Genomic DNA, 24,296 nt, shown 5'->3' on the forward strand with positions numbered 1-24,296 from the left:
TAACATTTTTACATTCAAGGTCACAGTGACCTTGACCTTCAAATGAATGACCTTGAAATGTCCAGTGGTTACTTACTAGTTCTGGCCAACCTTCATGTCAAGTTTCAAGACTCTAGGTCCAAGCATACCAAAGTTATAACAACTTTAACATTTTTATATTGAAGGTCACAGTGACCTTCACCTTCAAATGAATGACCTTGAAATGACCAGTGGTCATCTGTTAATCCTGGCCAACCTTCATGTCAAGTTTGAAGACTCTAGGTCCAAGCATACCAAAGTTATACCATGAAATAAGAACTTTAACATTTTTACATTCAAGGTCACAGTGACCTTGACCTTCAAATGAATGACCTTGAAATGACCAGTGGTTACTAACTAGTTATGGCCAACCTTCATGTCAAGTTTCAAGACTCTAGGTCCAAGCATACCAAAGTTATAAGAACTTTAACATTTTTTATATTGAAGGTCACAGTGACCTTGACCTTCAAATGAATGACCTTGAAATGACCAGTGGTCATCTGTTAATCCTGGCCAACCTTCATGTCAAGTTTGAAGACTCTAGGTCCAAGCATACCAAAGTTATACCATGAAATAAGAACTTTAACATTTTCGAGCACGCCGCCACCCCGCCCGCCCGCCCGCCCGCCCGCCCGCCCCCCCCGCCCGCCCGACAACATCAATCTATAAGCCGAGATTTTTTCGAAAAAAATCCGGCTAAAAATAGAATAGGAAAATCGAACTACACGGAAAATCCCAAAGTTATTTTAAGCAAACATTGTTTTATTATTTTAATCATGCCGAGGCTTATACATTACAAAAAGATCAGTAACTAACCTGTTTTTCTGTTTATCATACCTCTACGTCCCCGATTTTTAAGAAATAATGAAAACAAGAAATGTGTCCACAGGACACGGATGCCCCCAACTGTAACTTTGTCACTACATAAAAGTATAACTGTGTAAACGCTTGATAGAAGTTATTAGCTTTTTTCAAATCCTAAACGCAGATTTCGAACCTAAACACGGACCCTAAGTTCAAGGTCAAGGTCACAGGGGTCAAAATTTGTGTGCGTATGGAAAGACCTTGTCCATATACACATGCATGCCAAATATGAAATTTCTATCAGAAGCGACATAGAAGTTATGAGCATTTTTCGAAATCTAAACGCAAAGTGTGAAGGACAGACGGACGGACAGACGAACGGACAGTCCGATCACTATATGCCCTCCTTTGGGGGCATAAAAATGTCTTAGAATATCAAAATAAATCAGAAAGCCACATAAACTAGTGAGCGGACAACATGCTTAATCCTTGAAATGCACTAAGTGACCCCGTGACCTAGTTTTTGACCCGGCATGACCCATATTCGAACTTGACCTAGATATTGTCTTGATACAACTTCTTACCAAGTTTAGTAAAGATCAGATGAAAACTACTTCAATTAGAGAGCGGACACCATGCTTAATCCTTGAAATGCACTAAGTGACCCAGTGACCTAGTTTTTGACATGGCATGACCCATATTCGAACTTGACCTAGATAATGTCTTGATACAACTTCTGACCAAGTTTAGTAACGATCAGGTGAAAACTACTTCAATTAGAGAGCGGACACCATGCTAAATCCTTGAAACGCACTAAGTGACCCCGTGACCTAGTTTTTGACCCAGCATGACCCATATTCGAACTTGACCTAGATATTGTCTGGATACAACTTCTGACCAAGTTTGGTAAAGATCGGATGAAAACTATTTGAATTAGAGAGCGGACACGAAGTGTGACCGACCGACCGACCGACCGACCAACCGACCGACCGACCGACGGACAGTGCGAAAACTATATACCCCCTTTTCTTCGAAATGGGGGCATAAAAACACACTAAGCAGCTGCAGCTTTAGCGTGAAAGAACCAGGAAAAAACATGCATTGTGTCGTATAAGGTGTTAATAATGACGTCACGAGTACGCGCACTTAATATTTGTAAATAATGTTTTTTTGCTGTTTGAGTTGCATTATTTGTTAAAAATATATTACATCTTGGTATCAAATTGTTTGTTTTGTTGAATCTGATTCGATTTTACTAAAAATGATTACTTTATAGTTGATTCCGAGTAATATGACCATTCTCCGCCGCGCGTGACAGCTATAATTCAGCACTGCCGAAATAGAGGAAAATTTATTCCACAGTGGTTTATTTCGACAATGCACGTCTGATGATAGAATAAAATCTTTTTCAATACTGGTAAAAGTAATATTAAAAAAAACACTTTACAATAAATAAACCATAACTAAACTTCAAACTTGCACATACAATGTGTTACTTGACAGGTAATAAATAAAGTAGGATAAAATCGATGGAGCCGGGTTCTACAAAAACTTTGCTTAATGCACGTGCATATCACCCTAGATTAGACTGTGTGCTCTGAAAAATTCCATTAAAGCTGAAAGGGCCCTCCCTGATTAGCCTGTGGGGATTGCATAGACAAATGTGGGACAACACTTTGAGCACATGCATTAAGCCAAGTTTTCGTGGAACACAGCTCATATCTGACAAACCTGCATTTACTGGCACAAACAGTGGATTGGATGATGGTTTAGTCTGACAGGCACCAACGCCGCTTGCATTCGTGCCACAAACGGCAGGATTAACAAGTGGCCCACAAACATTCAGGATGTAGTCATAGTCGCCAGACTTCACGTGATAGTCACCGTCCTTCTTAATTAGACTCGTCAGGTCAAACTGGTAGCCATACCTCGGCTCAATGACTTTACAGTTGGAACCAGTCCTTGACTGTCATAAAATCATACAGTGATGTTACCTTTGTGACAATTTTGTTAACAACCACACTGGTATATTGGTTAAAAAATATATCGTACAACCTGAAACTTTGAAATATTTATCATAGTCTTTAGAATAGTCAATTGAACATTCTTTTTGTTTTGTTTATGGACAGAGGTACTAAGATATATCTTTGTCTGGAACACTTATAACATTTTTACTTAGAATAGTACGAATCGGACACTTTTTAAATTCACACTTAAATAATCTATTTCTAAACAAATGAAAATTTAAAACATCAATTTGGAAAAAAATGTGGGAAAAAAGAAACTACATTCCATAGAAAATACATGTATGACCCAGCAACAACTAAGAATCAGCCAAAACGTCTTAAACACTACCTGTAAATGATGGTTTAACCCTTTCCCTCTCAGAAGCAAAGTGAAAATGGCTTTTTCAACCAGCATAAAACCAGAACAGCCTGCCAGTAACTCGCAGTCTGTTCAGGTTTATGCTGTTTGCTGCTCGTCAGTATCTAAGAGTTGGAAATAAAACCTTTAAAACTTGAATCTAGTAAGAAAAGTCTTTAATTAAATTTAACTTTCTAAGGGACTACACATGCATCAAAATATGTATCTATGTGGTAAAGGGAGATCAATAGTTTTACAAAGTCCCCGAGTGCTTACCTGTAGAGGGCAGGCCGCCGGTGTAATCCAGTTGAACACATACTCACAGGTGTCCGTCTCTTGTACAAACTTGGGGCCAGACTGTAGGTGAACATTGGCAAAATGATAAAATAATTTGCATCAAGGCTGACATATAGCTTATTTTCATATACACTTTACGAACCACAGATTAAATATTTTAACTCTGCAATCATTTTTTTAAATACTTTTTCATTAAATATTAATCAATTCATAACCTTAAAGATATATTTTTCCTTTTTAATGCTTTTAAGATAACAGTGTTAGGTGTTTAATAAAGCTTGACATAGAAACGTAATAACGTTCAGCATCAAAAATCACTTTTCTAACATACACAAATATCCTTTGAAAAAAGTTAATATGTCTTTAAATCCCATCTCATCAAGTTTCTTCCAGTTAAACATTTAAAAAAAAACATTGTTTAAATTTGGTATAAATCATATTCCAAACAAACAAATAAAGCATAATAATATTTATTTAAAGTTGGTCTGAAGTAAAAAAAACAAGAGGGCATAGGCCCAAAGTCGCTCACCTGAGATTACAAGATATTATTGGGACAAATCTTCTGACCAAGTTTCATGAAGATCGGAAAATAAATGTGGCCTCTACAGTGTAAACAAGGTTTTACTATAGCCATATAAGGTAAAATGCCCCGACCCCTGGCAGCCATGTTTTTCAACCAACCGGCATCATTTTTTTAACTCTTCCAAGATATTATCACGATGAATCTTCTGACCAACTTTGATAAAGATCGGACAGTTAAAGTGGATTCTAGAGTGTTAACAAGATTTTACTATAGCCATATAAGGAAAAATGCCCCGCCCCTTGGAAGCCATGTTTTTCAAGCAAACATAATTATTTTCAAACTCATCCAAGATATCATTGAGACCAATCTTTTGACCAAATTTCATGAAGATTGGACAATAAATGTGGCCTCTAGAGTGTTAACAAGGTTTTACTAAAGCCATATATAGCCAAAGGAAAAATGCCCCGCCCCTGGTGGCCATGTTTTTGAAGCAACCAAAACCATTTTTGAACTCATACAAGATATCATTGGGACAAATCTTCTGACGAAGTTTCATGATGATCGGAAAATTAATGTGACCTCTAGAGTGTTAATAAAGTTTTACTATAGCCATATAAGGAAAAATGCCCCAAGGTGGTCATGTTTTTCAACCAACCGGCATCATTTTTAAACCTGTCCAAGATATTATTGAGATGAATCTTCTGACCGAGTTTCATGAAGATCTGACTATAAATGTGGTCTCTAGAGTGTTAACAAGATTTTACTATAGCCATATATATAGGCATATATAAAAAATGCCCTGGCCCCCTGGTGGCCATGTTTTGCAACCAAAAGACATCATTTCTGAACTTTTTACTATAGCCATACAAGGAAAAATGCCCCGCCCCTTGGCAGCCATGTTTTTCAGGCAAACGTAACCATTTTCGAACTCATCCAAGATATCATTGGGACATATCTTCTGACCAAGTTTCATGAAGATTGGACAATAAATGTGGACTCTAGAGAGTTAACAAGGCAAATATTGACGGCGCACAACGGACGACGGACAAAAAGCGATCACAAAAGCTCACCATGAGCACTTTGTGCTCAGGTGAGCTAAAAATCATTCAGTTGTGTGCATATAGGTTCATAATGGTATGTCAAAATGGACATTTAAAAAATGTTTTTACAAGACCATCAAACAGTTCAATCCTTGATTTCAGAATGTCCAAGGAATCATGAAAAACATTTTTGCCGTATGAACACTTGCCTCAGACTGGCCACACAGGAAGTTGATGGTGGTGCTCCTGTGGGACTCGTTCGGGGCCCCCTTGTGGCAGACGTCTCCGTTGCGGTAGTGCAGGCTCACTGTGCCATTATTGGCAACAGGCTTGGAGTGGATATATCCCATGTTGTACGACTGGCTGTTAGAGGCGTACTGGCAGCCTCCGATTGGACCAGCTGTAAATACAACACGAGCTGTGTACAGGCAAAACTGGGCTTCATTCATGTGAGGGAAGTGTCGTCCAAGTCTGCAGTTGCTAATCAGGGAAAACCCTTCCATATAGGCTGGATTTAAGTTTAAAAGAGACAAAGTTAACAAACAATACCATAGAAGCAGAGAATGTCACCCCTGATTAGCCTGTGATTTAACCATTTTTTACAGCAAAGCAGTGATTTACAAGGCAGTAACTTAACCAGGCCACATTTTACTGGGTTGGCTGGTTCACTAATATAAAGTGTACATACTTATGCCAGTGACTGAAAACTGCCCTACTAGAATCTGGGGAAGGAGGATTTCATAACCAATCCAAAAACAAGTTGTATGGTCGCACAGGGTCAAAACCAGCAGTCCGTGGATATAGTGGTCGAGCTTTCTACCGAAGGAGCTTTCCAGCCTTGCTCTAAGTGCAATTGTTGATTAAACCATAATTAAATTTGCTTTGGAATGACATCTGTGGACGTCCCACAAACATCCGCACAGAGTTTGCACTAAGTTTGATAAAGATTGGATTTTGGACTTCAATACCAAAACTCACAGACTATCCAGCTTTCAAAAAAATGGGTACACAATTATCAATGACTTCCAAGTTATCATTAAAAACCAAATCTCGCATATACCTGGACACTGTGGATGAGGAACATTGTTGATTGGTCGACAAACGTTGATGTAATACTGGGTGTTCTTGTCCTTTGAGTCTGTAGCTGTCCAGAAAGTGTCTCTGGACAAGGAACTCAGGTCATACTGGAGTCCGGAGGAATCCTGGGAAATTACCAAGTATTTGAGCCCCATCTTCGTAAAACAGGGTTTTATGCATGTGCATTAAGTGTCGTCCCAGATCACATTGTGCAGTTTGCACAGGCTAATCAGAATACACTTTTTGCGTTAATGTTATTTTTTGTTTAAAGGAAGTCTATTCTTAACAAGTCAAGTTTTGGCGGAGTGTTGTCCCTGATTAGACTCTGAGGACTGTACAGGCAAATCAGGGAGGACACTTTATGCACATGCACTCAACCCCGATTAACCTTTTTTCTCCAGAGCGAGGCTCAATATTTGAATTATGCCGTTAAAAAAAGTCATGACAAGCATAATACAGGAAAGAAAACATGTTCTGAGCTACCTGTCCTGTTTCAATGTGCATTATTGACCTAATAACGAGGTTACCCGTTACATTTTCTTTTATCCAGTCAACAGGAAGTGGCTATATTATAATGCTTGTAACCTATCATATGTGCCACAAACTATAACAGCACTAAATTCAAAGCGCCTCTACTTCGCCAATACTTAAAGCAATAAAATGTTGATATTGTCATCTGACGTTTAGTAGATATTGTAGATTCCACGATGATTTGTAAGTCTACAAATAGCATTGAACATTAGACACACAATTTCCTTTCAATTTCATATCAACTTATGATGATATGTGGGTTATATTTTGAATATATTGTACTTTGATCAAAGACACGGTTTATCATATGCATCAAAGAAATGATCATTTATGCCTTTAAGTAAATTTATTTTCAATATTTGATATTTCTATGAAGATTGTAACCACACATTTATATTAACCCTTTCCCCTATAAGAAACGAAGTGAAAATGGCTTTTGCAACCAGCATAAAACAAGAACAGCCTGCAAGTAATTCGCAGTCTGTTCAGGTTTTATGCTGTTTGCTGCTCATTATATTCAAGTATTTAAGGGTTGGAAATGAAGCCTTTAAAACTTGAATTTAGTAAGAAAGGTCTTTAATTAAATTTAACTTTCTAAGGGAACACAAATTCATCAAAATACATATGTAAGTGGTAATTGGTTAATACAATTTGTTAACAATTATTTCCATCCTTGGTCAACAACATCATCCGATTAAATGAACAAATCAATACAATATTGGGTAAATTTGTAGCATATTATTTGTACGCTATTATTTAAATATTATTCACTTAATCCATCCAAAAACACAGCAACACTATGCATATTCAAAAGAATTGCAATTAAATTCCAACACACTCGCATTCTTGTAAGACTATAAAGTAATCAACTTAACTGAATGACGTTGGCATGATGAAATTACATTTTCTTAAAGACGATTTCATATCAGAACAATAAACTCACAAGTTTTCACTGACCTTTAGTATTGTTTTAAGATAACAAAGACTTGAAATAAAGGAAAGAATATGAGAACTAGTTTTTGGGCATTACCAATCAAATAAATGCAAGGGGATTTAGGTTCTCAACCTGTCGTTTAGCATATAATTATAACGTTTTTTTAAATTCAGTGCTTTCAAAATGCAATTTAATAGAAACTGGATAAATAGAATACAGGGTAGGTGCCGTGAATGAAAAAGATTACTGGCTCAGCAAAAAAAATTTAAAAAAACAAAACAACTCTACCCATCGCGGCACCAACCGTTATTACTGCTTGTAGAGAATAAATGGAGAAATACAATTTTTGAAATAACCATTTATATGACCTTCAATTATCTAGTTTTTTAACACATCATTTACCATTATTATCATAACAAAACAAACAAACTTAATAAACAACATCTAAACTTATCTTCAAAAATATCAAGTGCATCAATACTTACTATATAACTAGAGGGCCTGAAAGGCCCAAAGTCGCTCACCTGAGATAACAAGAGATTATTGGGACAAATATTCTGACCAAGTTTCACGAAGATCGGAAATTAATGTGGCCTCTAGAGTATTAACAAGGTTTTAATATAGTCATATAAGGAAAAATGCCCCGCCCCCTGGCAGCCATGTTTTTCGACAACCGGCATCATTTTTGAGCTCTTCCAAGATATTATCGGGATAAATCTTCTGACCGAGTTTCATGAACATCGGACAGTAAATGTGGCCTCTAGAGTGTTAACAAGATTTTACTATAGCCATATAAGGAAAAATGCCCCGCTCCTTGGAAGCCATTTTTTCAAGCAAACATAATTATTTTCGAACTCATCCAAGATATCATTGAGACCAATCTACTGACCAAATTTCATGAAGATTGGACAATAAATGTGGCCTCTAGAGTGTTAACAAGGTTTTACTATACCCATATATAGCCATATAAGGAAAATGCCCTGCCCCTGGTGGCCATGTTTTTAAAGCAACCAAAACCATTTTCGAACTCATCCAAGATATCATTGGGAAAAATCTTCTGACCAAGTTTCATGATGATCGGAAAATAAATGTGACCTCTAGAGTGTTAACAAGGTTTAACTATAGCCAATATAAGGAAAATAGCCCCGCCCCCGTGATGGCCATGTTTTTCAACCAACCGGCATCATTTTTGAACTCATCCAAGATATTATTGGGATGAATCTTCTGATCGAGTTTCATGAAGATCTGACTATAAATGTGGCCTCTAGAGTGTTATCAAGATTTTACTAAAGCCTTATATAGCCATATAAGGAAAAATGCCCCGCCCCTTGGCGGCCATGTTTTTCAAGCAAACCTAACCATTTTCCAACTCATCCAAGATATCATTAAGACAAGTCTTCTGACCATATTTCATCAAGATTGAACAATAAATGTGGCCTCTAGAGTGTTAACAAGGTTTTACAATATATAGCCATATAAGGAAAAATGCCCCACCCCCTGGCGGCCATGTTTTTAAACCAACCGGCATCATTTTCGAACTCATCCAAGATATTATTGGGGTGAATCTTCTGACCAAGTTTCATGAAGATTTGACAATAAATGTGGCCTCTAGAGTGTTAACAAGATTTTACTAGAGCCATATATAGCCATATAAGGAAAAATGCCCCGCCCCTTGGCAACCATGTTTTTCAAGCAAAGGTTACAATTTTTTAACTCATCCAAGATATCAGTGGGACAAATCTTCTGAGCAAATTTCATGAAGATTGGAAAATAAATGTGGCCTCTTGAGTGTTAACAAGGTTTTACTATAGCCATATAAGGAAAAATGCCCCGCCCCCTGGCGGCCATGTTTTTCAACCAACCTGCATCATTTTAGAACTCATCCAAGATATTATTGGGATGAATCTTCTGACCAAGTTTTATGAAGATCAGACAATAAATGTGGCCTCTAGATAGATTTTACTATAGCCATATATAGCCATATAAGGAAAAATGCCCCGCCCCTTGGCAGCCATTTTTTTAAAGCAAACATAACCATTTTCAAACTCATCAAAGATATCATTAAAACCAATTTTCTGACCAAATTTTATGAAGATTGGACAATAAATGTGGCCTCTAGAGAGTTAACAAGGCAAATGTTGACGCCGCACAACGCACAACGGACAGGGGACAACGGACAAAAATTGATCACAAAAGCTCACCATGAGCAGGTTGTGCTCAGGTGAGCTAAAAAGAACAGTTTTTGTCTTGAGCTGTATTCTTAATGATTTTTAGTCTTCCAGTTTATTATCTCTTCTAAAGAATGAATCAAATCATCTAAAACTGATTCAAAACAGCCATATTTTGACCATGTTCTTTTTGTCTACTATAATTTTTATGCAATGCTGACAGTGTCGTCCCTGATAAGCTTGTGTAGTCAGCACAGGGTAATCTGGGACGACACTTTACGCACATATTGCATGAACAGGTACCTGCACAATGCAGTCGGTGCCATGTGGGGTACACGCCAAGGACGTCAGGAAGCGGAACCGGTACTGTAGCCCCTCCTCCATCCCCACATACTCTGCATAGCCAATATCCTGTGACTCATCACACACAAACTCTATCTCAACATTTACTCGCTGACCTGAAAATTGAAAGTAATGTAAGACATGGTCTTACTTGGCACTATGATCTTTGCTGGACATAAAATAAATGCTTACATTGGTATGGTGTCCACCTAGCCACAGGGAATTTGGCAGGTTGGATCCCCACTGTTGGAGTGTTCGCTAAATCTCCCCTCCAGCTATCAAGTACTGGTTTTACCCAGGAAGCAGACTCGTAAGGCTTTCATTGCAATTAATAGGTTGAATCTTATATTGTTAGGCTACAATAAACAGTATAATGAATTGACTGAAAAAACTTAAAACAATTGCCTTCCTAAATGTCATAAGTTCAGTCAGAATAAAACAAGCAAATTCGTTAAATTGATATCCCCGCCAAATAAGGTTTGTTTATGGATGGGTGCAAATCCCTTGATATATTGTATAATCCTAACAAAATATTGAAGTGTTGGGTAATTGTTTATTATGCATCGATATCTATACACCCATGCACTTTCATATTGAAAACGTGTAGGGTATCTGAGATATAGCCCTAAACAGTTACACAATACAAAAACAACAAAGGGCAATAACTCTTATTTAAGAAAGTGTAGGGTTAAGGTTCTTGTTCATGGCAATTCTCATCATTGATATCAAAACACCCATGAAGTTGCATGTTGAAGTTGTATCTGAGATAAAGCCCTGAAAAATTACATCTTAAAAAAAAACAAAGGTCAATAACTCTTATTTAAGAAAGAGTAGGGTTATGGCTCATGAGCATGACACTTTTCCACATTGACATTTATACACCCATGAAGTTTCATGTTGATATCTTAAATAGTTTCTGACATATAGTCATGAAAAGTTTTGTGACAGGGACTGACGAACTAACAGAATGACAGACTGACGGACAGATGGACAGAAGGACAATCCCTTAGCCTTTGGTGGGCGATCAAAACTACATAATCACAACTCAAGTTATATGTTACACAAAATTATGGACGAAACATACCATTTTGTAGTTTTATTCTATTGAGTTGAATTATTAACCTATAAGTTACCTTAAGAATAATATATTGTTTTCACAATCATGTGTTATTTTCGAGCAGCCACAGGCTCACACTTTAAAAATGTGATTCCAATAAATGAGACTCTACTCTGTAATGGTCTTATTAATAAGCCATCAGCAAAGCAAACTTTGATAGATAAGGCATAAAATGTAAAAGGCATTTTTTACATTCAAGGCCATTGAAACATCTACCATATATACACGTTCTGGGAAAACTGGGCTTAATGCATGTGCGCAAAGTGTCATCCCAGTATAGACTGTGCAGTCTGCACAGGCTAAAAAGGGACAACACTTCCCACTGTTGTTGAATTAAAAAAAAAAGAAGTCTCTTCTTCTAAAATCAAGTCTAGGCCAAAAAAGTCATCCCTGATAAGCCTGTGTGGACTCCACAGGCTCATCTGGGATGACACTTTACCCATATGCAATCAGGCCAGTTTTCTCAGAACGTAGCTACATTCATTCCATGTACCATTATCCTGTCTGAGTCCATCATATTTCAGCAGCATCTGTCCAGTAGAGCTGAAGTCAAGGTCGCTACTGGACTCAGCCAGTGCCTGCACGGAGGGCACAGTCTGGCACAGGCCAACAGATGACAGTGAGCCCTTGGGACATCTCCCTTCTGGCACGTTACCACAGATACTGAGCTGCAGTGGGGGGAAAGAGATACCACCTGACTGATATTAAAATGACTCAAGCCACACAGCTCTTAGCCCTTTCCCACTTAAAAACAAAGTGAAAATGGCTATGTGCAAACAGCATAAAATCAGAACAGCCTGCAAGTAACTCGCAGTCTGTACAGGTTTTATGCTGTTTGCTGTTCATCAGTATCTAAGGGTTGGAAATGAAGTCTTTAAAACTTGAATCTAGTAAGGAAGGTCTTAAATTAAATGTAACTTTCTAAGGGACCACAAATGCGTCAAAATACATATGAGTCATGTTCTGAGAAAACCGGGCATAATGCATGTGCGTAAAGTGTCGTCCCAGATTAGCATGTGCAGTTCGCACAGGCTAATCAGGGACGACACTTTCCGCTTTAATGATATTTTTAGTTTAAAGGAAGTCCCTTTTTACTGAAAATCTAGTAAAAGCGGAAAGTGTCTTCCGTGATTAGCCTGTGCGGACTGCACAGGCTTATCTGGGACGACACTTTACGCACATGCATTATGCCTGGTTTTCTCAAAATGCGACTCATATCTTAGTGGTAAAGGGTTACATACATATCTAAGTGGTAAAGGGTTACATACATATCTAAGTGGTAAAGGGTTACATACATATCTAAGTGGTAAAGGGTTACATACATATCTAAGTGGTAAAGGGTTACATACATATCTAAGTGGTAAAGGGTTACATACATATCTAAGTGGTAAAGGGTTACATACATATCTAAGTGGTAAAGGGTTACATACATATCTAAGTGGTAAAGGGTTCAATATGAGCATTGCTCTGGCAAAGAACGTGTCCTGATGCATGTGCGTAGTATTGTCCCAGACTAGCCTGTACAGTCAGCAAAAGCTCATCTTGGATTACACTTTCCACTTTTACAAAAAATTTATTTAGCCCTTTCAGTGCGGGAACCGAGTTTTAAAGGCCTTTGCAAACAGTTTGGATCCAGATGAGACGCCACAGAACGTGGCATCTCATCAGGATCCAAACTGTTTGCTGTTCTGATAGTATTCTTTGAAAAAAATAGAAGAAAATGCTAATTTTACAAATTCAGCAGACGACATTTTAGCAGACGACAAATTTCCCAGCATGCAAAGAGTTAGAGAAGTCTCTCCTGAACAAAAAACCAATCTAGGCAGAAAGTGTCTTACCTGATGAGCCTTTATAAATTTAGATTGAATGCAACATGTACACATTTTCTGAAAATTGGGCAAAAAAGAAACTTAATTTCTGTGTAAAATAAACATGAAAATCATGAATCAGCATTGTCTGAATTACTCATTAAATTTGGCTTACCCTGTTGTTTCCAAATACATTTGAGCTGACAATATTTAAATAAATATTGTCTACAAATAACAATGAAATGAAACTAACTTAGATGAACTCGTGAAAGCTGTCAATGATACCCACATCAAACATTGATAAACACATCCTTTTTGACACACATTCATTTTATTTTATTTATTTTTTCAACACATTTTATTTGGAAATTGCAAACAAGTACACATGCTATATGAATTGTAACAAAAATGCTTTGCACTAAGAAACAAAAAAAGCAAACATGTAATGCATCCAACACACATCTAAAGCTATATACACACACATTTGGCCGTGCTGTGTGAAAAAGGGGTTTAATGCGTGTGCATAAAGTGACAATGGAGATTAGCCTTTAATATTTTTTGTTAAGAAAGTCTCTTCTGAGCAAAAAATCAAGTTTAGGCGTAAAATGTCATCCCTAGCCTGTGCGGACTGAACAGGCTAATCTGGGACTACACTTTATGCACATGCATTAAACCCCCTGTTCACATAGTGCGGCTCATTTATTTGATTCAAACGATAGATGATAATATTTTAACTGCCAAATCGCCCTGTATGATAAGCTTTCGATTGAAGTTTTCACCTTTATTGACATTGAACAGCATATTGTCACCAATCAGCTGCCCAGCGTCGTTTAACCTCTAATTGGTTATAATCGGTCCAACAGACTAATTAATCTGAAAAAACATTACATTTTTTTCACATGGACTTAAATGATAAATGGAAGTTTGGGGAAAGACTGGATCCAATCAACCGCCGTGTAATATTGGATTCCACGTTATAACTTAGTGCTTTATATTGCAGTTGCAGTGCAATCCCTAAATCATTGGACAGTCATGATGTAACAAAGATGTGCATGTCTACCTTAAAGTGATACTGCCTATCAAGTTTTATCCACTTTGGATGATTGATGCCTGAAATTTCAGACAGACAATAAAAGTGTGACAGACAGAGGGACAGACAGAAATACGGATTGATGTACAGCGAGGAGGACGGAAATGTTCATTGGGTGAAGTTGTTTCAGACAAACAACAAACTTAATTTGATCAAAATAAGAATTCAAACAGACAGACAAATGGCAACTATATAATCCTCCTTTTACATGAGCATAATTAAAAATCCAGAAAACAATACTTACCAAGAATGTTTTATCATTAGCCTTGACTTCAAACGGACCAGACGCATTCAAGGGGTTCAAATTGAACACATAATCACTGTTAGGGTCCTTAGCCATACATGTGTCGTTTGAGGAATCGTTTCCAAGGGGACAGGCTGCAGAGGTTAGCCATGTGATCAGGTACTCACAGGGTCCCGTCTGTACAGGGACCTGGGGACCTGTGGACTGCAAACAAAGACAGAAATTAGTTGCATTCTGGGGAAAATGGGCTTAATGCATGTGTGTAAAGTGTTGCCCAGATTGCCTGTGCAAATTGCACAGGCTAGTCAGGAACGACAATCTCAGCTCATTTACAGGTTTTTGTTTAAAGAAAGTCAGTTCTTAAGGAAAATTCAGTCTGGACAGAGAGTGTTATACCTGATTAGCCTCTGCAGACTGCAAGGCTAATTTTCTATGATTTGACCAGGTGACTTATTTTTAAACCCCACTTGACCCTGATTCAAACTTGGCTTAGATATTGCCAAGATAAACATTGAGACCATGTTTAATCATGATAAAGTCATAAATATGTCTTTGACAGTATTAACAAGGTTTATCTAGTTGTTTACCCCACTTGACCCAGATTCGAACTTGGATTAGATATTAACAAGATTAGCAGGTTATTCTAAGACCAATTTTTTATAACACAATAAACCTAGAGAGATATTGTATCATAAACATTCTGAACAAGTTTGATCACGATTGAACCAAAATTGTGGCCTCTAGAGTGGCAATGAGTTGAAAGTTGGCCAAACTGCACGACCATGGATGCCAGGAATAGACTGAGTCTAAATTTTGTTTTTACGGTAACAAACATATGAATATAATTTATGAACTAAAGTTTTCATAGACATTGGTGATGGGAATATAGAGAATAATAGGTTAGTGTTGATTATCATGGTCAGGTTTATCATGCGAGGCTTGGAAAACAAAAAGCACGAGCCTTGGTGAGTGCTTTTTCGGTTTCGTGCCGAGCATGATAAACCTGATCTATAATCAACACTAATCTATTATTCTACTTATCCCACTTTTTATTCCGTAAACCTTTTTATTTCCACACAAATTAGTTTAACTGGATAATTTCGCTGGATTTATGACGTCATTTCGTGCCATGGTTTATAGCAGAAATTTAATCAACGGGGCTTTAATCAACCGAATTCGCTGTAAAAGTGGGATAAATAAGATTCTTCAAAGAGATTGCAATGCAGTGTTTATCATAGCTAATAAGGCTTGTCTTTAAATGATGTAGACTGACAGTAAAACCAAGGAGTATGTTGTCTTGTTTACTTACACAATAATGACTTTGTATTAACAAATCATTTCAGCAAAGATTTGAGCACTGACCACACATGACTCAGAGTTTCCATCAGTTCTGATAAAACACACTGAAAGTACTGGACACTGAGTACAATCATTATACAATCATTATAAAAACAGTAAGAAAGTATCACAAATTATAACATGACCTATGCTCCAGGAGTGAAATAACGTAATGCTCGATTTTGTTTATTACACGGGTGTTATTACACTAGTTATATAACTGTGAAATGACGTAATTTTTTTAACGAAATGACTCATTATTCCAGCGAATTTCTTCAGTTAAACTCTTTTACAATGTGAATAAACGGTGAAAAGAGCATAAAATAAAAAGAAAATTTGTTGGTCATGTTATAAATAGAATCTTATATTTGTGGTCATTTTTTATTGAATTTATTAAACTCATCATCTAAATATAAATAAAAAAACTCGGCAAGCTTTGTTTTAATCTTTATCTAGATGACTTGTTAAATAAATTCAATACAAAACGACCACTCATGCAATATCATATATATATTAATGATTCAGAATCACAATAACTCAACCGACCAAAGTTGAAAAATACTTTACAGTATCCATTGTTTCAATCATTTCTATGTAACGCCAACATTAATGTACATCTTATTATTCATCAAAAACAAACTACATTTCAGAAATTACCAGTGAATTAGCCTGGCAAATGAACTCCATGATTGTCACGTAAGGAATGTTGGATGTTCCATTCTTGCAGATGTTGTCTGACTCATATCTCAGCCTCAAGTGTCCGTTGTCTGCCACTGTTAGGCCAGACTTGACGTGTCCAAGGTCAGGCAAATCTACCAATTCCTGTCCAAAGGGAGATAATCAAAACGTTAAACAAAGAGAGATAATGAAAATTGTATAATAGGTCAATACAAAAGGCAGATAAACAGGCAAAAGTGAACTTACATGTAAGTAACCTCAATTACTCTAAGTTTTTGGACACTTCAATTTTTTATTTTTTTCGTGTCTGAAAATTTAGATACAGAAAATATTTAAAAAAATTCAGGTGTCCAAAAATTTAGAGACAACAATTAGATGTCCGAAAATTATAATTATATTAAAATAAAAGCAATAAATCAATGCACAATAGTGTTTCTACTTAAAAATAAAAACAACCTCACAGCGTTACTTACTCTTGCATGAAATGATACAGAACAAAAAAGTAAAAAATTTAACATACTGCTTCCTTAATCAATCTGGTAAAATAGCGCTGTAAAATATGATGTCCAAAAATTTAGAGTCGATCATTTATGATAGACGAAAATGCGCATGTCCGAAAATTAAGAGTCACGAAAAATAATTATTTTGGCCAAAAAAGGGGATGTCCGAAAACTTAGTGTCCAAAACTTAGAGTAATTACGGTAAATAACAAAAGCATGATAATTTATTTTTTAAACTCATCTAATATTGTGTTTTCTGCCTATACATCATAAATTTAATAATCTTTTAAATATTCATTGTTCGGGGATCAATATTCAATGAAATATTAAACGCAGAAAAAAAGATACCAATAACATTTACAGAATAATTCATTTCTAAAAATCATCTACCGGTAATATTGTGTTTCCTATTTATACTTAATAAATTTATAATCTTATAAATAATAATTGTCCAGGTTAAATAGTAAATAAATAATTAACACAGAAAAAAGGATAGCGATAACATTTATGGTACACATCTTACACAATTATTAAATCACTTCAATACTGTATTTCATATTCGTTCATTAACAAATTTCAGCTAAAAATGTCATCTTAAGAACATTTTGGTGTAAAGAAACATACTGTATGGCATCATGTGCATTTACCATACATTAATTCAATTTAAAAACATAAAAATTTAAAAATTGCAAAACTCAAAATCGAAACAACATACTTTGTCTCTCTCAATATATATATATACACAATTAATTGTCTACTGCTAAGGAAAAAAGGGTCAAATACACAAAATATTGACATGATCTTTTTATACCTAATCATTTTATATCACAACATGAGCCATGTCAACAACATAAAAAACCTGCACCTTTTAACCCTTGACCACTTAGATACGTATTTAACCCTTTACCACTTAGAATCGTATTTAACCCTTTACCACTTAGATACGTATTTAACCATTGACCACTTAGATACGTATTTAACCCTTTACCACTTAGATACATATTTAACCCTTTACCACTTAGATACGTATTTAACCCTTTACAACTTAGATACATATTTAACCCTTTACCACTTAGATACGTATTTAACCATTTACCACTTAGATACATATTTAACCCTTTACCACTTAGATACGTATTTAACCATTTACCACTTAGATACATATTTAACCCTTTACCACTTAGATACGTATTTAACCCGTTACCACTTAGATATGTAACCTCACATATTTTCAGTCCCTTAGAAAGTTATATTTAATTTAGGACCATTCTTACTAGGTTAGTTTTTAAGGCTTCATTTCCAAACCTTATTTACTGATCAGCAGCAAATAGAATAAAACCTGAACAGACCGCGAGTCAGTCGCAGGCTGTTCAGGTTTTATGCTGTTTTATGCTGTTTGCACAACAACCTTTTCGCTTGGCTTCTTAATGGCGAATAATGGGAAAGGGTTAAGCCATTTTTAAGGGCTTGCACATCTACACTTCATGATTTTGAAGGCATTTTTGATGTTTCCATTTAAGTGCTTCAGAAATGTGGAAGTAGCTTACTTAACAACCTTATAACATTTATGTGGACACACTGACCAATTAAAAAAACAGAATGACTCCAAGCGATACCACCTCTCAAACTTCATTTGCGGGCATATAGTTAAAAACATAGTAATTTTACACTTGATGAACTAAAATTCTTACTAAAATTCTTGTATTTCACAGAGAAATGTCTCCTAATAAAGAAAGAAGAAACACACACCAAAATGATTGAACTTATCAATATATGACTGTCTGACTCGGTCATAAATATACGGGAAGAGGACAACGACAACGAGCAAGGCATGGTATTGTAATGCACATGGGGGGGTTAGAGGGTTAGGCTAAGGGTTTGGGGTCAGGTTTGGGTTAGCCTTAACCCTAACCTTAACCCTAACCCGACCCCTAATCCTAACCCTAACCTAACCATAACCCAGGCTTATCTCCCCTAATACCATGCCTCACTTGTTGTCGTTGTCCTCTTCCATAAATATACAGGCTCCCAGCCGATGTCTGTCCATTATTAGATCCGCACCAGTGACAGGTAGCCTGTTCCCATGAGTACAACAATATTGACATAATAAATAAGAGCTGCATTCTGTGAAAACTGGGCTTAATGCATGTGCCTAAAGTGTTGTCCCAGATTGGCCTGTGCAGTTTACAAAGGCTAATCAAGGACAACACTTTCCACTTTTTCCACTATGGAATTTTTTGTTAATACAGTAAAACTGCGATAACTCGAGGAAGCACGTGACTGACCTCGATGCTAGAGGAAAAGCAGGTTCGAGTAAACCATGGTATTATTTGTTTTCACTGTCTCGGTTAATGATGCTTAAATTCTGACCGCAAACGCTTTATTTACATGTAAGACGGTGCTAGAGAAAAAAGGCTTTGTAAAAATTGCTTAAGGTTACAGTATAATAAACAAAACAATAAGGATTATCGTAAATTCGTTTAATTAATTCAACATACACACACAACACATAATTATTCTATAATAAAAAATATTCCATCAATATTCAATTTACATTTAGCATATTAAAAAAGCACCGGTACGTACATGCGCATAAAAAACAACAACATTAAAAAAAACATTATCACTACACACTTTGTATTTTATGTTCATTCAGTCAGACTTGTGTTGGGCAAAGTCTAGAATTAAAGATTGTCGCAACCTATTTGCTTCCCAGAACTGATGGTGGAAGACGTTTTGAGACAGCGAGCAGAGCATCTGTAGTTCCCGGTTTGTGTAAGGCGTTGCTTGAATCGGCGTACTACATCTAGCGCTTCGGTGGCAATTTGCAGTGTTTCTCAAAGGATGACAATTTGCAGTGGTTCTCAAACTGCAACTAACTTCACACCTAATCGAGCGTCTTTTGTCTGCTTGATTGCGCAGTTTTCACAACTCAAATATTTTTAGCACCAACCAGACGAGAAAGTCTCCTCGAATAATTGCCAGTAAATTAGGTGTGAAATGACTTTCAGGGATCGGCACACATCCTCGAGTTATCGAAAATCGCATGTTTGAGTTATTGCGGGTATTTTTATATAGAAATTAAAGGAAAATGCTAGGGACTTCCTTTAATGCTCGAGTAATCGCCAGTTTTTGAGAAATCACCAGCTCGAGTTATTGCAATTCTTCTGTAGTAAGATTTTCTTAGAGATGAAAATCCAGTTAAGGCAGAAAAAGTTGGTCCTGATTACCCTGTGCAGACTGCATAGGCTAATCTGGACGACACTTTACGCACATGCATTAAGCCAAGTTTTCCCAGAACGTTCCTCATATATACTGGTTCCTTGCATTTACCTTTCCTTTATCAAACTTGGTCCTGCAGATATTGGCCAAAGGAGCAGCCGGTTCCCACATGTACAAAACTACAGACAAAATAAATATATATACGAGTTCCCTGCATTTACCTTTCCATTTTCAAACTTGGTCCTGCAGACACTGGCTAGAGAGGAGCAACCGGTTCCCACATGTAGGGGGGTCAGGGGCCCACATACGTTCAGGTAGTACTTGGTGCTTGTGCCACTTCCTGTAGAAAAATCCCCCACAGCCCAGTTGTCCTGGTCACCAGACATTGACAGGCTGAAAAAATGCACTCTGAATTATTGTTTAACAATAGAAATGGTCGATAGATGATAACTGTGTCAGACTTAATCAACTTCTGTTTTGGGTTGTTGTTGACTAACTTTTGAGATTAAATTTGCCAGTTTCACAGTTGTCAGGAAGTGATACACACGAACAAATCATAGATGTTTCCTGTTTTCTAATGTCCTTTTGGTTGTTTATGTTTTGTTCTATTTTGTCTTTTTGACAATGTTAATATTTTTGTTCTTCTATAATGTACATGGTTTTCTGGATCTTTGTATTCTGTTTAATTTTGACTTTTTGTTCAAATTTGTATTTTACTATATTTCCTTTTTGTCCATATGTTTAGTTATAATTATTTGTCTGTTTAAACATATCTCTCATTAGAAATGAGTTTACAAAATATACATTCAATACAACTATTTGATCAACACAACTGCCCATTCAAAATACACATGATATTGAATTCATAAAATAATTTTTAATATTAACCGCTCTCATCTAAATTGTTTATACCTGGACAGATCATATTCAGCCCCGCTGTTTGAATCCGTGATGACACACTCCATAGGAATTCCTGGGCATGCATATGACGTCCGCCACTCAAACACGTATGTGTGATTAGACGCGGCCTCTGTGACGAACTTTGGCGTACCCACGCCTGCATCACGATCGCACAAAAAGGCAATCTCAGACTTTCTAGGGGTGCTGCTTGGATCGTTGTACGGTGAACCACCAACATAAGTTAGGTTTATCATGCCATCATAGTAGTTAAGTGTAGCCGTGAATTGACCCAGGTTGTATTTTAATCTGAAGGAAGGCAGATATCTACGGATTATTTACACATACTTAAATACAGCTACTAACATTTTTATACCACTATTGGTAATAAAGACATTTGCTACCTGCATAGGTTACAAGGATAAGAAACAGGGAATTATTATAATAATTTTGGCCAGATTCGGAACCTTTGCAGAGCTTGAAATGATTTATTAACACAATTTGATAAAAATTTAAGTGTATTGGTCATTTAAAAGCTGGGAAATATAAAAACACAATTTACACTTACGGCTTGATAAACAAAGTACTTAAAACTAGATTCTCTAAAATATGGTACAAAAACATGCCACCTACCCGTTACCCTTAACAGGCACCTGACACACTCCAGCATTGGGGACCTTATCATCGCATGGAGTAAACAGTGGGCCACACACATTCAGCAGATAGTCATGGTCTGTATCTATGTCCTCCACCTTGTAGGAAGTGTTATCTGTCTTTTTCAGGGGGGAGAGGTCAATGGTAAAACCTGAGGTAAAAGGGAATTGTATTACACACAAAACAAAATGCAGGTCAATGGTAAAACCTGATGTAAAAAGATGCGCAAAATTGAATGAATTATAAGGTTAATGTGGAAGAACATTTGGTGACTTGGAACCGGAACACATAAAAGGCAATAACTCTGGTCGATGGTAGGACCTGAGGTAAACGAAATTATTATATGCACAAATCTTAAAAGCTTTTATGATTTACATAGGGTAAATGTGGCAGAAATGTTGGTATCATAAAATCATAAAGCAGGAACAAATAGAAAAGGGCATTGACTGCCAGAATAGTGAAGAAAAAAAAGGGAAATTTGGAGAATGTCACTCATCTTTGAAGACATCTCTCCACCAATAATTTTTCAAGTTATCAGATAAAATGCTATTGAAGTTAAGTAAGAAAAACATTAACATTGTGGATGGAGGGACAGACAGACAACATAGGGACTGATAACAGAGAAATGGTCAAGGGACAGAACTGGTTCTTCTTCTAAGCCACCTAAATAGTTGTTTCTCTTTCAGTTTCTTACCATTTCCTTGCACCCGGCAGTTGTCTCCTATGTAGTGTCCCAGCTCGCAGGCCGCAGCTGTGCGCCATTCAAACTGGTATATGCACTGGTCAGTTGACATGTCCACCAACACAGGTGCACTCTGCTCTGAACCTGCGTGAAGCAAACATAAAGATTTCTACAGGTCGCCGTCACATAGTGGATATGGTGTGATCTAGGGACCAAGAGATCATGGGCTCCGTCCCCACTGCGAGAGCATTCTTTCTATCTCACTCAATGACACCAAGTACTGGTTCTACCCAGGCAACTGACTCAAGACCGCCTTAATAAGATTCTGGCTTTCTAAGCAATCAAGCTTAAATAAATAGGTTTAAACTAAACTAAAAATTTACAATACCTTGCCGGTACACAATAATACTTTTATTTCCCAAAGCAATTAGCCAAGAGCTTAAGTATATGTTGAATTACAAAGCCCAGAACAAAAAGATTTTGGTTCTCAAAATCTTGCAAAAAGGACATTAAAGAAATTACTTTTTTGCCAGAAACTACATAATTTCATCGATAATAATTCACCCCAACCCTTGTTACACTCCACTACCTGGCTGGCACATGAAGGTTATAGTGGACTGTCTCCTCTTGGACCCATCCCCACATGTGTCACCATTAATGTAAACTATCTGTGTGGTGTTAGTGGCAGTGTTGTATGTGGGCTCTTGCTCATAGCGACCCAGGTTCTTTGTTGAAAATCCTTCTGCAAATAAAAAGAAACTGCAATCAACACATAAATATTCAGGTAAAGTGAAACTGAACTCACGCCGACATCAGCAGTAAGGAAGTGTATAATGACTCAGCGTACATCTTTCCACCCTGTCCAAGCTACCTTGTAGACACAATACATTGGAGGATAAATGATGTACAAAAAAGCTTATAAAAGCATTTTTTCAATACTGGTATGAGGAAAGTACATGTAACCTAGCAGTACCCGTGAATTTTTACAATTCAGTGAGAAAAACAGCAGTATCTTTTGAAAAGCATTGCATCTTGTATGGTGACAAATGTAAATGAAATCAATAAGAAGCTTTCTCCCAACCATACAACCCTTCATAATATACATATCAGGGGAAAATAGTTTTTGGATGTGTAACAAACCTTAGTTGCAAAACCTTTTTCATAATTGATATAAAAGTAATTTCTGGATTGCTCTTGGGCTAAAGTTAAGCATAGCACAACCAGATTAAAAACCTTTATAGCTTGTTGACACTTGTCTGGAACCTCGAAAAGAATGCAGGGTATGTGAAGGGATACAATCGAGCCAAGCTCTGGGAAAACAGGTCTTAATGCAAGTATAATCCCAGATAATCAGGGACATCAATTTCCGCTTAAACTGGAATTTCATTAAGAAGACTGCTTTTAAATGAAAAACACCATAAAAGCGTCGTCCCTGATTAGCCTGAGCTGATCTGGGCAGACACTTTATGAACGTGCATTTAGCCCTGATTTCCCAAAGCAAGGCTCAATAATTGGATCACTCACCTTTATAGCCTACTGTGGCCCCTGGATCACTCACCTTTATAGTCTACTGTGGCCCCTGGGTCACTCACCTTTATAGCCTACTGTGGCCCCTGGGTTACTCACCTTTATAGCATACTGTGGCGGCGCCCCTGGGTCACTCACCTTTATAGCACACTACAACCTCTGGGTCACTCACCTCTATAGCATACTTCAACCCCTGGGTCACTTACCTTTATAGCATACTGCGGCCCCTGGGTCACACCTTGAGGCGTCCCCCTCCTGTATGACACTACGACACAGGTTGATGAAGAAGTCACCCTTGGTCCCAGTTCTGTCACTGTCATGCAAAGCAACCCAGTTGCTGCCTGTAAAAACAAAAATTATGTGCAAAGAAAAAAGAGAAATGCATAATGACTCATGCAAATTACAAAGCAAAAATTATTAATTTTGGCACAAATTTTAAAG

At 37.0% G+C, this 24,296-nt stretch overlaps 1 protein-coding gene across 2 annotated transcripts in view; it reads right to left on the bottom strand.

Annotated features, from left to right (window-relative positions):
- The window catches only part of LOC127853021 (cation-independent mannose-6-phosphate receptor-like), a 76,211-nt gene that overhangs the window by 37,997 nt on the left and 13,918 nt on the right, over positions 1 to 24,296 (bottom strand). For both annotated transcript variants that reach the window (XM_052387137.1, XM_052387136.1), the window contains exons 9-22: positions 24,062 to 24,196; positions 22,918 to 23,070; positions 22,341 to 22,472; positions 21,626 to 21,797; positions 21,008 to 21,301; positions 20,317 to 20,488; positions 16,353 to 16,517; positions 14,358 to 14,561; positions 11,709 to 11,883; positions 10,060 to 10,214; positions 6,107 to 6,248; positions 5,256 to 5,446; positions 3,463 to 3,543; positions 2,554 to 2,788 (exon numbers count right to left, since the gene is read on the bottom strand). In XM_052387137.1, the coding sequence (XP_052243097.1) occupies positions 2,554 to 2,788; positions 3,463 to 3,543; positions 5,256 to 5,446; positions 6,107 to 6,248; positions 10,060 to 10,214; positions 11,709 to 11,883; positions 14,358 to 14,561; positions 16,353 to 16,517; positions 20,317 to 20,488; positions 21,008 to 21,301; positions 21,626 to 21,797; positions 22,341 to 22,472; positions 22,918 to 23,070; positions 24,062 to 24,196 (2,406 nt within the window). The remainder of the gene's footprint in view (positions 1 to 2,553; positions 2,789 to 3,462; positions 3,544 to 5,255; positions 5,447 to 6,106; positions 6,249 to 10,059; positions 10,215 to 11,708; positions 11,884 to 14,357; positions 14,562 to 16,352; positions 16,518 to 20,316; positions 20,489 to 21,007; positions 21,302 to 21,625; positions 21,798 to 22,340; positions 22,473 to 22,917; positions 23,071 to 24,061; positions 24,197 to 24,296) is intronic.

This window comes from Dreissena polymorpha, chromosome 12 (assembly GCF_020536995.1).
Source record: "Dreissena polymorpha isolate Duluth1 chromosome 12, UMN_Dpol_1.0, whole genome shotgun sequence".
NCBI classification, from domain to species: domain Eukaryota; kingdom Metazoa; phylum Mollusca; class Bivalvia; order Myida; family Dreissenidae; genus Dreissena; species Dreissena polymorpha.